Below are 15,890 nucleotides of genomic sequence, written 5' to 3'. Positions count from 1 at the left end.
TAATTTAAAAATATTCAAATAAATATATGAAAATTTTAATATTATATAAAGTAGAAAATATCTTATAATGTATTTTATTTAATTTTATAATTATATATGTAGTATATATAATATTTTAATTATCCATTTCTCTTTCACGCAAAACAATCTATAATATAAACTATATAGGAATGATTCCCTCTATTTTTCAAACAATCATATTTTGTTTCTTTCAAGTTGACTAAATAAGAAGTTGACCTTTTTCTAACCTCTCGTTACGTTCCTTATATAGAATTTCACTTCCTAATATTGTAGCAAAATGAGAATTTTAGAAATAATTTGGGTATAAATTGTATAGTTTACCCGAAATAGAAGTCAAATCCACTATACGTCCTCAAACTATGACCCTCATTTTAAATTAATCCTTAAACTTAAATATTGTAAATTCACCCCCAAAATATGATTTTCATTCTAAATTGGTCCTTAAACTTTTGAAAATTTCAAATTCATCCCCAAACTATGACCCTCATTCTAAATTAGTCCCCAAACTTTTGAACATTCCTATTTAGAATGAAAGTCATAGTTTAAGGATAAAATTAGAATACTCAAAAGTTTGGAGACTAATTTAGAATGAGGATCATAGTTTGAGAATTCATAGTGAAATTAACTCTAAATAGAAGTATATAAACAAGGGTAAAGTACACAAATAGTCCTCGGTTATAGAGCACTAGTTTCTTGAGTCCATCGATTATTAAAAATTACAAAATGATCTCCTGACTAAAGGGAGTTTTGTAACACCCCAATTTAGGGGCTAAATTTAAGAAATTATAAAGTGGTGGATTTAATTGGTATTTTTGAAAGAAACGATGGATTAAATTGTAAAATTTCAAAGTTGGCAGATCATTTTAAGAAGTACAAGAAATTCAGTGGCTAAACTCATGATTTTACCATTTTTCTTTTGGGATGAATTATAACACTCATTCCCGTATGTTTTTCTGCATAAAAACATCAGTTTTCCCCTTCCCCTCAACCCTTCTTGCAACTCTGGTCTACTTGTCGTCCGACCTCCGATCGACGAGCCGAAACCACCATCGTGTTCGTTGTCAACCGAGGAACAAAACCCCTCAAACCTTTCGTCGTGAATCGTCGTCGTTCGTCGTTAATTTCAGTCGGAAGTATCGTCGGTAATAACTCGATTTCAATTGGTTTTACGTCGATTCACGACGATCCGAGCATCCGTTTACGACACCTCCCGCACCATCGTGTTCCTTGCATCGTTCCGAGTCTGCCGGTGTCATCCTTGGTCTCCGTCGACGGCGGTGCATGAGGAGGTGAAGCGGTCAAAGTTTTCGATTCATTGAAATCGAGCACTCCACCATTCAAAATTGTGAAACGAGCTTTGTAAGTGTCTTGAAATCGCTTAAAATAATTTTTAGGAATTTTTTTTGGGAATTTTTCGACATCGTAGCACTGTTCACGCGCCACCACTGCGCGTGGGGAAGGGAAAAATGACTGGCTTGACAGTTTTTGAGCTGTTTTGACCGGATCCAACCCGACCCGTCCCGTTTACTCGACCCGACCCGTTGACCCGTTGACCGGTATTGACCAAAAATTTGACGGGCTTTGACCGGGCATCAAACGACCTTTGACTTTGACTGAGTATACCTATCCTGACATTTTTCGACGTTCCAAATCCGATTCTGCAGTCCGTTTTTCGAAATCCGAAGGCCTCGAAATTGCCAGTCAAACCCGTTGACTTCGATTTTGACCGAAAATTCTAAATTTTCGAAAAGTCATATTTTATGCTTTCGATGTCTTGAATTCGAATCCGAAGTCCATTTCGCCAAATTCGAACCCGGTAAGCTGTTTTCACTGATTTATCATCCGATTCGATCCGTTTTTCAGAATTAAGCTCTGTTTTAATGTAATTTCTGTTGATATGGATCCGAGGAAATATTGGAAGATGATTTTAAGATCGAGGGTGTTCGAATGGAATTTAATGGTCGATCAGTATGGCATGAAAATCGAGGTAATACTTTACTACCTCTTTATGCTTTATGGAATATGTTGATATTGGTAAATGCATGAATAAGATAATGTTGATCACTTTTGTGAAGTTGATTAATTTATACACTCGATATGAATGTGGTAGAAATTCGATAACTGAATACAGATCGAAAGATTAATATAAGAGATTGAGGGATTATTAGAATTATATTACAAGTTGTGATTAGAGGTAAAGAAATAAGCCATGGATTTGTAACATATATTTTATATCATCAAAGGTTAAATGTTAAAGGTACTTGGATGGGAAATTATAAGAATACTCTGGTAGGGTAAAATTACAAAAATACCCTTATTTTGTAGGATAACAAGAATTATCCCTGGAAGTTGGTTAATAACTCTGAAAATACATATTGATCCAATATAATTACAGATGTGCATAAGAAATGATAGTTTTGATTAGAAATTTTGGATAACTGGGTTTTAATGTCAAAAAGGGTTTGCGCAAGATACTAGAAGTTTATTAAGGAATAATTTCAAGATCAGAGAATGTACGGGAAAGCAATTGACCATAGGATATTTAAATTATAATTATTTTCGTTAAGAGCTAATATCAAAATTATCTGATTAGGAAATTACAAAAAAACCCTTGAGAGGTAAAATAGTCCGAGTTAACCCTGAATGAGAATGTACTTTGAGGATTTGTACTTAACTCGATTAAGTACGAATTTGATTGTTAAGATCCTGACTTAGTGCAGAAAATTCTTGATATTCCGTTGGTATAAATCTGAGAAGGAACTTGACACGAAAATATCCGAGTTACGAGTAAATACCTGGAGAAAAATTTATCAATGTGCTCTTTTATCAGAATTGTTCAAAGGGACTGAAATAGATGATAAATTGTAATTAAATAATAAGACAGGATGGAAGGAAATGATTGAAATACATCGGATCTGTAGAATGATCAGAATACCCCTGAAATGGAAATAACCCAAGAATATCACCAAGCTCAGGAATGATTGGATATCCTCGAGCTCTGTAATGAATGGAATAAAACTGAACACAAAAATGACCAAAATACCCTTATGGTCTATACTAAGTAAATGTCTTGGATTAATTAAGGAATCCAAATAAGAATAGGTGTTGGACTACCTTTAAAAGTAATGGAATAACTTAAGTGAGACGATCAACTGTAATGATATGTCAGTACCTGAACGACATAGGTATCAGTTGAATGTGTGTTAGTCTTCTCAAGTGTGGCTCGATGATAATTTTGAAAGTACTCAGCTCAGCTCAACTCTATATCACATTCAATACTAAGAATTAGACGTTTATTCGACAAATCAACCACGAAGACCAAATAGAATGGAATGGAAGTACATATAAAAAATTCAGGAACGTTTGAATTACTCTAGAAAATTCTGAAGTAATTGTAATGGACTTGAATGCTAAATGAACTAAGTAACCTCGAGGACTAAGGATTAAGTAAGTGATTTGGATGAGTCTGGAAACGTAAGTGAACATACATGATGTAATGTTCTTATGGATCTTGAACTACAAATCAAGCACGTCATCATTTCATGATATAGTGGAAGCGTGAACATGAAATAAAGACATTGGAAGATTTATTCAGCGATTATTCCGAAGATTATATATGGACTAGAATTTATGGTATTAAAGTGTAAATACCCTGTAAGGACAATGAATTGACCAGTCGATAAGCATTAATTCTGGGAGATATTCATATGAAGTTGTTTGATAATGAAATCAATCGACATAGACTGTAAATGTCCTGAGTCTTCATTTCTTTCTTATCAACTCAAGTCTCATTCTGAATAATTGATAATTCCATCAGTTATTGAACTCTTCAAATAATGATTCTAAATTATGATATTCTATCGGTATACTGGAGATCCGTATTTCTCTGCCTGCTAAGATTATCCAGTACCTCTGAATAATATCTGTAAACTCTGGTGTGTTCCCTAATCACATGAATATTTTATATGATTTATGATTTGAATTCTGTTATGATACCTGACATGGATTCTGATCTGATACTTGACCTGAACTATGATTTGATTTTTGATATATCCGTTTACGGACGGAACATGTTTTATTGGGGGTATAGTTGGAGGAAGAATACTTGCAGGTTCCTCGGCTTTGTACTGAGAGCCTTACTGTTCGTGACGGGGTTGAATACTTGTAGGTTCCTCGGCTTTGTGCTGAGAGCCTTACTGTTCGTGACGGGGTTGATTACTTGTAGGTTCCTTGGTTTTGTGCTCAGGGCCTTACTGTTCGTGACGGGGTTGTATGGTTATGGAGAACCTACACATTTTGTTTGTGACGGATAGGGAAATTACTATGGTTTTTGAATAAAAAAAATATGTTTTAAAAGATGATATCTTTTCACTGGTTTTGAGAGAACACACTAGAAAACCTATTCTGATCTCCTGAACCTAAACATCCCAAATATTTTCCATCAGAAGTGAATACTATTTGTTAATACCTGAAATATCATTGTGACCTCAGCTCAGCCAAAGAAATCTGTAGATATCTGAACCAATAAGGAAATATATGTTTATCTGTATTTGCACGTTCTTCAGCATCATCTGGTAGTTCTATATTACTGAGCTTTCCGAAGCTCACTCTATTACTCAACATTGCATGTTAAAAGAATTGTATCAGTGCAACTATCGTCATCAGTAAGGGAGTTCTTCCGGTGTTGTTTGCAGAGTACGGTACATGTGATTAGGGGGTATGTAATTGTATTTTTTTTATACATAAGTCTGAAAATCTGTTTTATTTTTAAATATAGTGACAAATGATTTTATAAGTTTACATGTTCTGATAAAAAGTTTTAAATTTTTCGCTATTTTTACAGTGGGTCGCTCCGGTGGCCCTAATGTGACACTCCAGATCGGATCGGGTTACTCGCATCGGTCTGAGAGGGTTACATTTAGTGGTATTAGAGCTATGGTTTGGGTTAAAATTTTCAAGTTAGACCGGCCGGTCGAATGTCAAACGATGTCTGATTAGTACATGCCCCTAGACTACAATCATACATCTCTGAACCGGAACTTCAAGGTTGAGTCCCTATCTGTAACAAGTAAACCAAAGTTTTTATCCGTTAAGGCTATACTTGTATAAAAAGGAGTACTAGTAACATCTGTCTAAACGCTGTAAAGTACCTCACGAGCCATGTGAGAGTTATTTATCTAAGAAATTTTGACCCGACACCAAAAATGAAATTGGGATATGCTACTGCTCTATAAGCCTATTCTCATGACAAAGATTGAATTGATTACTTAAGGAAATTTTCTCGGATTCTTTTATTGAAATAAGGAAAAGTTCTGATAAAATGTATGCTCAACTGGTTAAGGATTAGTGGAGGATCCGTATTTCTAAAAGAGCTACACGAAAGATCTGAAAGAACTGATGGAAATTTCATTTTTGTAATAATGTGACATGAATGAATTTCGAGGACGAAATTCTATTAAGGAGGGGAGAATTGTAACACCCCAATTTAGAGGCTAAATTTAAGAAATTATAAAGTGGTGGATTTAATTGGTATTTTTGAAAGAAACGGTGGATTAAATTGTAAAATTTCAAAGTTGGCAGACCATTTTAAGAAGTGCAAGAAATTTAGTGGCTAAACTCATGATTTGACCATTTTTCTTTTGGGATGAATTATAACACTCATTCCCGTATTTTTTTCTGCAGAAAAACATCAGTTTGCCCCTTCCCCTCAACCCTTCTTGCAACTCCGATCTACTCACCATCCGACCTCCGATCGACGAGCCAAAACCACCATCGTGTTCATTGTCAACTGAGGAACAAAACCCCTCAAACCTTTCATCGTGAATCGTCGTCGTTCGTCATTAATTTCAGTCGGAAGTATCGTCGGTAATAACTCGATTTCAATTGGTTTTTCGTCGATTGACAATGATCCGAGCATCCGTTTACGAAACCTCCCATACCATCGTGTTTCTTGCATCGTTCTGAGTCTGCCGGTGTCATCGTTGGTCTCCGTCGACGGCGGCGTGTGAGGAGGTGAATCGATCAAAGTTTCCGATTCATTGAAATCGAGCACTCCACCGTTCAAAATTGTGAACCGATCTTTGTAAGTGCCTTGAAATCGCTAAAAATAATTTTTAGGAATTTTTTCAGGAATTTTCCGACACCGTAGCACTGTTCACGTGCCCCCACGTGCCGCCACTGCACGTGGGGAAGGGAAAAATGACCGGTTTGACAGTTTTGGAGCTGTTTTGACCGGTTTGACCGGTTCCAACCCGACCCGACTCGTTGACCGTTGACCAATGTTGACCAAAGTTGACCAAAAATTTGACGGGCTTTGACCGGGCATCAAACGACCTTTGACTTTGACTGAGTATACCTATCCTGACATTTTTCGACGTTCCAAATCCGATTCTGCAGTCTGTTTTTTGAAATTCGAACCCGAAGGCCTCAAAATTGCAAGTCAAACTCGTTGACTTTGAGTTTGACCGAAAATTCTATATTTTCAAAAAGTCATATTTTATGCTTTCGACGTCCTGAATCCGAATCCGAAGTCTGTTTTGCCAAATTCAAACCCGGTAAGTTGTTTTTCACTGATTTAACATCCGATTTGATTCATTTTTCAGAATTAAGCTTCGTTTTAATGTAATTTCTGTTGATATGGATCCGAGGAAATATTGGAAGATGATTTTAAGATCGAGGGTGTTCGAATGGAATTTAATGGTATATCAGTATGGCATGAAAATCGAGGTAATACTTTACTACCTCTTTATGCTTTATGGAATATGTTGATATTGGTAAATGCATGAATAAGATAATGTTGATCACTTTTGTGGAGTTGATTAATTTATACACTCGATATGAATGTAGTAGAAATTCGATAACTGAATACAGATCAAATGATTAATATAAGAGATTGATGGATTGTTAGAATTAAATTACAAGTTGTGATTAGCGATAAAGAAATAAGCCATGGATTTGTAACTTAAATTTTATATCATCAAAGGTTAAATGTTAAAGGTACTTGGATGGGAAATTATGAGAATACTCTGGTAGGGTAAAATTACGAAAATACCCTTATGTTGTAGGATGAAAAGAATTATCCCTTGAAGTTGGTTAATAACTCTGAAAATACATATTGATCCAATATTATTACATATGTGCATAAGAAATGATAGTTTTGATTAGAAATTTTGGATAACTGGGTTTTAATGCCAAAAAAGGTTTACACAAGATACTAGAAGTTTGTTAAGGAATAATTTCAAGATCAGAGAATGTTCAGGAAAGCAATTGACCATAGGATATTTAAATTATAATTATTTTCGTTAAGAGAAAATATCAAAATTATCTAATTAGGAAATTATAAAAAAGCCCCTGAGAGGTAAAATAGTCCGAGTTAACCCTGAATGAGAATGTACTTTGAGGATTTGTACTTAACTCGATTAAGTACGAATTTGATTGTTAAGATCCTGACTTAGTGCAGAAAATTCTTGATATTCCGTTGGTAAAAATCTGAGAAGGCACTTGACACGAAAATATTCGAGTTACGAGTAACTACCTGAAGAACAATTTATCAAGGTGCTCTTTTATCAGAATTGTTCAAAGGGACTGAAATAGATGATAAATTGGAATTAAATAATAAGACAGGATGGAAGGAAATGATTGAAATACATCGGATCTGTAGAATGATCAGAATACCAATGTAATGAAAATAACCCAAGAATATCACCAAGCTCAGGAATGATTGGATATCCTCGAGCTCTGTAATGAATGGAATAAAACTGAACACCAAAATGAACAAAATACCCTTATGGTCTATACTAAGTAAATGTCTTGGATTAATTAAGAAATCCAAATAAGCATAGGTGTTGGACTACCTTTAAAAGTTATGGAATAACTTAAGTGAGCCGATCAACCGTAATGATATGTCAGTACCTGAATGACATATGTATCAGTTGAATGTGTGTTCGTCTTCTCAAGTGTGGTTCGATGATAATTTTAAAAGTACTCAGCTCAGCTCAACTCTATATCACATTCAATACTAAGAATTAGACGTTTGTTCGACAAATCAACCACGAAGACCAAATAGAATGGAACGGAAGTACAACATGTATAAAAAATTCAGGAACGTTTGAATTACTCTAGAAAATTCTGAAGTAACTGTAATGGACTTGAAAGCTAAATGAACTAAGTAACCTCGAGGACTAAGGATTAAATAAGTGATTTGGATGAGTCTGGAAACGTAAGTGAGCATACATGATGTAATGTTCTTATGGATCTTGAACTACAAATCAAGCACGTCAGCATTTCATGATATAGTGGAAGCATGAACATGAAATAAAGACATTGGAAGATTTATTTAGCGATTATTCCGAAGATTATATATGGACTAGAATTTATGGTATTAAAGTGTAAATACCATGTAAGGACAATGAATTGACCAGTCGATAAGCATTAATTCTGGGAGATATTCATCTGAAGTTGTTTGATAATGAAATCAATCAACATAGACTGTAAATGTCCTGAGTCTTCATTTGTTTCTTATCAACTCAAGTCTCATTCTGAATAATTGATAATTCTATCAGTTATTGAACTCTTCAAATAATGATTCTAAATTCTGATATTCTATCGGTATACTGGAGATCCGTATTTCTCTGCCTGCTAAGATTATCCAGTATCTCTGAATAATATCTGTAAACTCTGGTGTGTTCCCTAATCACATGAATATTTTATATGATTTATGATTTGAATTCTGTTATGATACCTGACATGGATTCTGATCAGATACTTGACCTGAACTATGATTTGATTTTTGATATATCAGTTTACGGATGGAACATGTTTAATGGGGGTATAGTTGGAGGAAGAATACTTGCAGGTTCCTCGGCTTTGTGCTGAGAGCCTTACTGTTCGTGACGGGGTTGAATACTTGCAGGTTCCTCGGCTTTGTGCTGAGAGCCTTACTGTTCGTGATAGGGTTGAATACTTGTAGGTTCCTTGGCTTCGTGCTCAGGGCCTTACTGTTCGTGACGGGGTTGTATGGTTATGGAGAACCTACACATTTTGTTCGTGACGGATGGGGAAATTACTATGGTTTCTGAATAAAAAAATATGTTTTAAAAGATCGATATCTTTTCACTGGTTTTGAGAGAACACAGTAGAAAACCTATTCTGATCTCCTGAACCTAAACATCCCAAATATTTTCCATCAGAAGTGAATACTATCTGTTAATACCTTAAATATCATTGGGACCTCAGCTCAGCCAAAGAAATCTGTAGATATCTGAACCAATAAGGAAATATATGTTTATCTGTATCTGCACGTTCTTCAGCATCATCTGGTAGTTCTGTATTACTGAGCTTTCTGAAGCTCACTTTATTACTCAACATTGCAGGTTAAAAGAATTGTACCAGTGCAACTATCGTCATCAGTAAGGGAGTTCTTCCGGTGCTGTTTGCAGAGTACGGTACATGTGATTAGGGGGCATGTAATTGTATTTTGTTTTATATATGAGTCTGAAAATCTGCTTTATTTTTAAATAGTGACAAATGATTTTATAAGTTTACATGTTCTGATAAAAAGTTTTAAATTTTCCGCTATTTTTACAGTGGGTCGCTCCGGTGGCCCTAATGTGACACTCCAGATCGAATCGGGTTACCCGCATCGGTCTGAGGGGGTTACAAGTTTATTTATTGAATCACCCAACTATTAAAATTACAAAATAGTTATTCTGTCAGAAAGAACAAGTCTGATGATCGGAGTAACAATATAGTCTAACTGAAGAGGAAGACAATTAAGTCTTAGTTATTTAGTAAAATGGAAAAGAGAAAAGTGGAAGAGAAACATTGATAGAGAAATAATTCTTTATAATCACCTTACTCAATATCAAAATACAGACCAGTATATATATAGCCCAAAGCTAAGTCTAAATAATTCAAGAGACTATAAAATCGCCCAACTTTACAACAGTTACTTTATACCCAAGATGCCGCCTCGTAGGACGAAATTGAGTTGGAGGTAGGGTTGTACAATTTCGGATATTAAATATTACTCGATTTAAAAACTTATCATTAAAACTGTGATTCGTATTTGATCCAAAAAATTAAGTATCTGAATTTTTGAATTGAATATTCAGGCATCTGGACCTAAAAATAAAATTTAATCTAATAAAAATTTCAAATCTAAATTTTTTATTTTTGTAATTTTATACATCTCCTATATATTTACTATTATATATATATAACAATTAATCAATTAAAATATTTAAGAACGATGCAATTAAAACTGAAAAAGAAAGGAAATAATAAACATTAAACAAAGGAATAACGCAGCTTCGTCTCGTGCCTAATTTAATGAATATCTTTTTATTTGCGCATTTATCACTGCGCTTGAGTTGTTTTAAACCTTTGATAGCATATCAAAGTTGTGGTACAGTTTGGCTTCAAAACCCAAATGGGTACTGAGTTCAAGCCAACATAGCCATTAGCTATTGAAGTCAAAGTTAACTACCAAATTATCATGAAATGGTTGACACTTTACACTAACATTTGAAACTTAAAAGAAACAGTTCACTAAAAATCATATAAAAAAACAACCCACTACTTATAAATTCTCCTTTATTTATGCACTTCTTGCAACTTAAACATGAAAACTAAAGCCTATCACTATGTAGTATAGTGGTGAGTATTCTCGCCTGTCACCTGAGACTCGGGTTCGATCTCTGAAACGACGTTAAAATTTTATTGCGTGTGTAAATGTAATGTGTAAATTGTATAAGTATACACGTCGATCAAGTAATAAAGTGATGAGTAGGATTGTTTCCACAAAAATTTGAGGAAAATTAAGAAAAATAAATCCACTGGAAATATAAAGGAATAAAAGACTAGGTTTACTATGTAAAATCTTATGCTTTTCCTTGAAGAGATGTCTAACAACTTCCATTAATACACTACTCGAAAGAGTTTACTACTATGTCTCTGTACTATTACTAGTAAAATATTGGTAATAACTCTTTCCTTGTTTCTAAGGTGATTTAGGGTTAAGCTTCCCAGTGTGACCCCATCGTTCATGTAGATCTAGGATTAACTCTTTCAATTATTAACCATCTAACTAGGTTAAGGCTAACTTTCAAGAGCTCTTACAAACTTTAGCAAGCAAAGCGATGAACGAAACAAGTATTAAACTGAAAAATGCATAGGCGTTCATTCAAATAAAAAAATAATCATACACAATAAACCCAAGCCAAATTAAATCAGTTTATGGATAGGCAAGAAACATCCATGGTTAAACATTCTATAAACATCTCAAGAGAAATGGTAAACAACACGAGAAAAACAAAGGTAAGAACAACTCTTAAGCTACCTTGAACTGATTCAAACCTTGCAAGCTTCTTTCGAGAGCTGGCGTGATATCCTTTGAAGCACCCAACAGTGGAAGTCGTCCCCACGAGGAAGACGAGAAGAAAGGAGAGAGACGCTGCCTTTTTCTCTTTTCTTATCTCATTAATTTCAGTCTGTTTTAAATATGGATTTTCTTTTCTCTATATAGCGGAGGCTACTAGGGTTTTATGCCCTTAATTCTTTGTTGTGTAATATTCCCTTCACATGTAAGGAACACAACTGGCAAGGGATCACGTGTGCTCTTTCGAATATATTTATCTTTTGTCTTTTAGCTCCTAGAAATATTATCAGCAATGCTACGATAATCTACCACTTCTCGGCCTTCCTTGTCAACCTGCACAAAACACCACCAAACAATTACCTTTCCCTCATCAAATCATCATTTAAAGAATAATTAAAGTTCATAAGAAAACTTCACCAATGCACGATTACTGTAACTATGTACAACTAAATGAGCTTGAAATCAAACAATAACCAAAGTAAAAAGGTACGAAATATACCATTTTTACTTGGTTAACAAAAGGCTAGGCATTTAGATTGGGTAAACTCTGTAGAGGCCCACTTTTATAAGATTTTCACATATTCCAAAATGTCAATTTAAGTGATTCGTATTTGATCCGATTATCTAAAATATTTTTCAAATATGTGATCCAAATTATCTATAAAAAAATAGATCGGATATCCAATTTTTTAGATTAGATCAACAAATCAATGGATTGGGTCAGTCGGATCAAATTTTTTTAACATCGCTAATTGGAGGAATGGCCTTAGTAAGGATATCCGCAACCTGCTTTGATGTAGGAACAAAATTCATCAATAGATGACCAGCCAACACTCTTTCCCAAAGAAAATGTAAATCTATCTCATCATGCCTCACACCAACATGATGAGTAGCATTAGCAGCCATAGAAATGATAGAAAGAGTTGTCACACCAGACAATAGGTTTCCCTTGTACACAAAACCCGACCTCATTCAACAAATGCTCAATCCAAACCAACTTAAAAACAGAGTTGGCCAAGCTTATGTACTCCACTTTTGAAGTGGACTGAGATACCGAAATTTATTTCTTGGTTCACCAGGACATAGGATTTCCACTAAAATAAATGCAATACCTTGAAAATAAAGCAACGATCCTTAACTGATGATGTCCAATTAACATCCACATAGCAAACAAGATCACAAGATTTATAAGGTTGATAATACAACTCATACTCCATTGTCCCATATAGATACTAAAGAATGCGTTTGACAGCGTGCCAATATGTATCACAAGAATTGTTTATTTATTGACTAACTTTGTTGATAGTAAAGGCAAAATTAATTCTCGTCAAAGTCACATATTGCATTCCTTAATAATATTTTTGATACAGGAGAATATCCTCAAAGGAAGACCCCTCACATGCCTTTACAACAGTTAGTTTATACATTATACTCCATTACGCTCTATTATTCATATGATTTAAACTCATCATTTTTCGTTAAAAATTTGATGACAATTTGAGCTGAATATTAATCTATTGTTTGAGATATAATAAAATTTAATCTCATAATCTTAAACGGCTATACAACTCAAATGATTATGAGATTAGATTTTATCTTATCCTTGTTTAGCATGTTAACATCCAGCTCAGACGATTGTCAATCTTTTAACGTAAAAGATCGAATTTGAAACATATAAATAGTTGGATGATCATTTTATAACTTTTAATAGTCGAAGAACTCAATAAAGTAAAATCATATAGTCTAAAGATCATTTTGTAACTTTTAATAATCAGAAGATTTGAAAAAATAATACACTGTAGTCTGGGATCAATGTGTACTTTACCCTAAAGCAAGAGGCCCTCCGTCAAACTACGATACTATTTGGTTCTATATATACAGAAACTGCGAACTCTATTTTAAAACTCTGAAGGACAGCTCCTTCGATTTTGAGAGAGAGGTGTATATCTTGGCTTCTCTCCTTAGTTGGACCCCGCTTATTTATCGCTCGCATTTCTCTCAAGTAACTCTCTCTCTCCTCTCAAAACCAATGAAGATTTTCTTTTCTAACTTTATCATGTTCTAATTTAGCTTATCTCTCCCGATCTGCTTTCTTCTTTTGAATTTGGCTTCAATTTTGGTTATAAATTGTCTCCAATCTCTTCAATTTGCAATTCATTTCATAGTTTTATCTGATCTGTGTCTTGGAGCCTCGTAAGTTCGTAATTTGTTCCGATCTGCAGTTTTTTAATTGAATTTATCGTGATTGATTGGATTTAGATTGTTTTTATCTGGATCAATTCAAGCAAACAATAATATGTTTGTTTTAAATTTGACCATTTGGTTTGGATCTTCTTTGATCTTGAAACTGATATTTGGATTTTGTTGTTTGCTGGTTCGTAGACGTGAAAATGGGGCTTTCTTTTGCAAAGTTATTTAGCCGGCTTTTTGCCAAGAAGGAGATGCGAATACTGATGGTTGGACTTGATGCTGCTGGTAAAACTACCATTCTTTACAAGCTTAAGTTGGGAGAGATCGTCACTACCATTCCCACCATTGGTGAGTCGCTTTTTGCGTAAAAGAGTTTGATATTTGTTATTAAAATAAGTTTTGTTTCAAGGAGCCGATGGCTGATTATGATATAATAAATTTTTGAAGGTTTCAATGTTGAGACTGTTGAATACAAGAACATCAGCTTTACCGTTTGGGATGTTGGTGGCCAAGACAAGGTAACTAGGTTTTAACTTTATAAGGAAATTGTTACCATCAACTGAAGATTGCAGGAAAGGAAAATCTATGGTATCCTATAATATATTCTTTTGGATAATTCTTTTCTCTTTCTTGTAAAACTGCAAAGATTATGGATGGGACAAATCTGGTTTCATATACTATCAGATATCATGATGTCCTGGATATTATGTTATACAAGCACTTTATTTTTCCTCAACTACGTATTTCGACACCCAAATATATAAGAAAAAAATGAGTCTATGAAAGAGAGTAGATGTCATATGTTCATTAGGTCTATGCAAAATTTGATGCTTAGTGGTCAAAATTGAGTATATCTTTGATCTTGTTAGATCTTTTAGAATAATGGAAATTCCTTTGGTTTTTGTTTATCTCAACTATTCAACTGACTTACTGGCTTTGATTTTCTATATAGATCCGACCATTGTGGAGACATTACTTCCAAAACACACAAGGACTTATTTTTGTGGTTGATAGCAATGATCGTGATCGTGTAGTTGAAGCTAGAGATGAGTTGCACAGGATGTTGAATGAGGTCAATTAAGTTTCTTTTACTGGCTCAATATTTCCCATTAGGATGTTTTGTGAAATGATTGGAGTTGCTTGACGTACAGGGATTTGTGATGTAATCTAACATATTAATTTATGTGCATTGTCAGGATGAGCTTAGGGATGCCGTGCTTCTAGTATTTGCAAACAAGCAAGATCTTCCAAATGCTATGAATGCTGCTGAGATTACTGACAAGCTTGGCCTTCATTCTCTCCGCCAGCGCCATTGGTAAGATGATGAAACCTTTCATTGTTACGTACCATCTCTATATGCGGATATGTAATGTACGTCACCTTCTATTTTAAACATTTTACAGGTATATCCAGAGCACATGCGCTACTTCTGGTGAAGGACTGTACGAGGGGCTTGACTGGCTTTCAAACAACATTGCAAACAAGGTAAGCTGACGCAGATGACTAATTTTTGTTAAACCTGAAGTTGCAGATTGCACCCTTTTAGGTTTCTTCAGTTTCTCGTAGCTTTTAAGTGATGCTGATGAATGTGAACCATATTGCAGGCATAGATGACGTAATTGAGTCGGTGTTCTCGCTACCCTGTCGGAGTTATGGACATCTTCCCCGTTTAAGTGTTTTTTTTCCCTTCATGTTTGTTGCAAATTCTGCCATTTGTTAGTTAGTTCAAGAATAATTGATACGTTTCCTGGTTTCCTTGCCAAAAAAGAAAGAAACTTCCCTAGTTTGGGACTGTTCTTTCTCTAGTGGAATTGATGGTTAGCCAGTTCAATTACTGTTATGTTAAATCTATAGTCTAGACATGATTTATTTTTACCTTAAATTCTTGAATGATTGTTTTAGCATGTGCAATGATTGGAGCCCTTTTTTATAATTGTAAAAGTGACCAGCAAAACATAAAGAGTTTCAATGGCATAAATGATTTGTTGCGTTAGAAAGATTAATCAAATGCGTACGTCTATCTTTTGGTGCTATCCAGTTAGTTGATATGTTGATCAAATATTACATATGTATATTATAAGAGTGATTCTTTCGATTCAATTTATTTTATTTTTAACATTAAGATTCAAACTCTAAACATTATTTGAAGGATATAATAATTTTTTGGGGTAAATCTAACTGGTCTGATCTAAACCCATCAAATGAGTTGTGGAATGGAAAAGAATATCAATTTAAGTGAAAGAATGTATTATATATAACATGCAAATCTCGAGAGAGGCGACTTTAATCGAAGATAACTTCA

At 34.3% G+C, this 15,890-nt stretch overlaps 1 protein-coding gene across 2 annotated transcripts; it reads left to right on the top strand.

Annotated features, from left to right (window-relative positions):
- Positions 1-13,291: 13,291 nt before the first annotated feature.
- LOC120182950 (ADP-ribosylation factor 2-B-like) lies at positions 13,292-15,399 on the top strand. 2 transcript variants are annotated; one of them, XM_039187767.1, is made up of 7 exons: positions 13,292-13,400; positions 13,781-13,936; positions 14,036-14,106; positions 14,541-14,660; positions 14,785-14,903; positions 14,992-15,073; positions 15,193-15,399. In XM_039187767.1, the coding sequence occupies exons 2-7, from the start codon at positions 13,789-13,791 to the stop codon at positions 15,196-15,198; spliced, it is 546 nt and encodes a 181-aa protein (XP_039043698.1). In that variant the 5' UTR covers positions 13,292-13,400; positions 13,781-13,788; the 3' UTR covers positions 15,199-15,399. The 2 variants fall into 2 exon arrangements, with proteins under 2 accessions (XP_039043698.1, XP_039043697.1); XM_039187766.1 differs by lacking the exon at positions 15,193-15,399 and having other exon boundaries at positions 14,992-15,082.
- Positions 15,400-15,890: the final 491 nt, after the last annotated feature.

The sequence above is a fragment of the Hibiscus syriacus genome, unplaced genomic scaffold, assembly GCF_006381635.1.
Source record: "Hibiscus syriacus cultivar Baekdansim isolate YM2019G1 unplaced genomic scaffold, ASM638163v2 tig00112738_pilon, whole genome shotgun sequence".
In the NCBI taxonomy this organism is placed as follows: domain Eukaryota; kingdom Viridiplantae; phylum Streptophyta; class Magnoliopsida; order Malvales; family Malvaceae; genus Hibiscus; species Hibiscus syriacus.
This window is presented reverse-complemented; position numbering and strand designations above follow the sequence as displayed.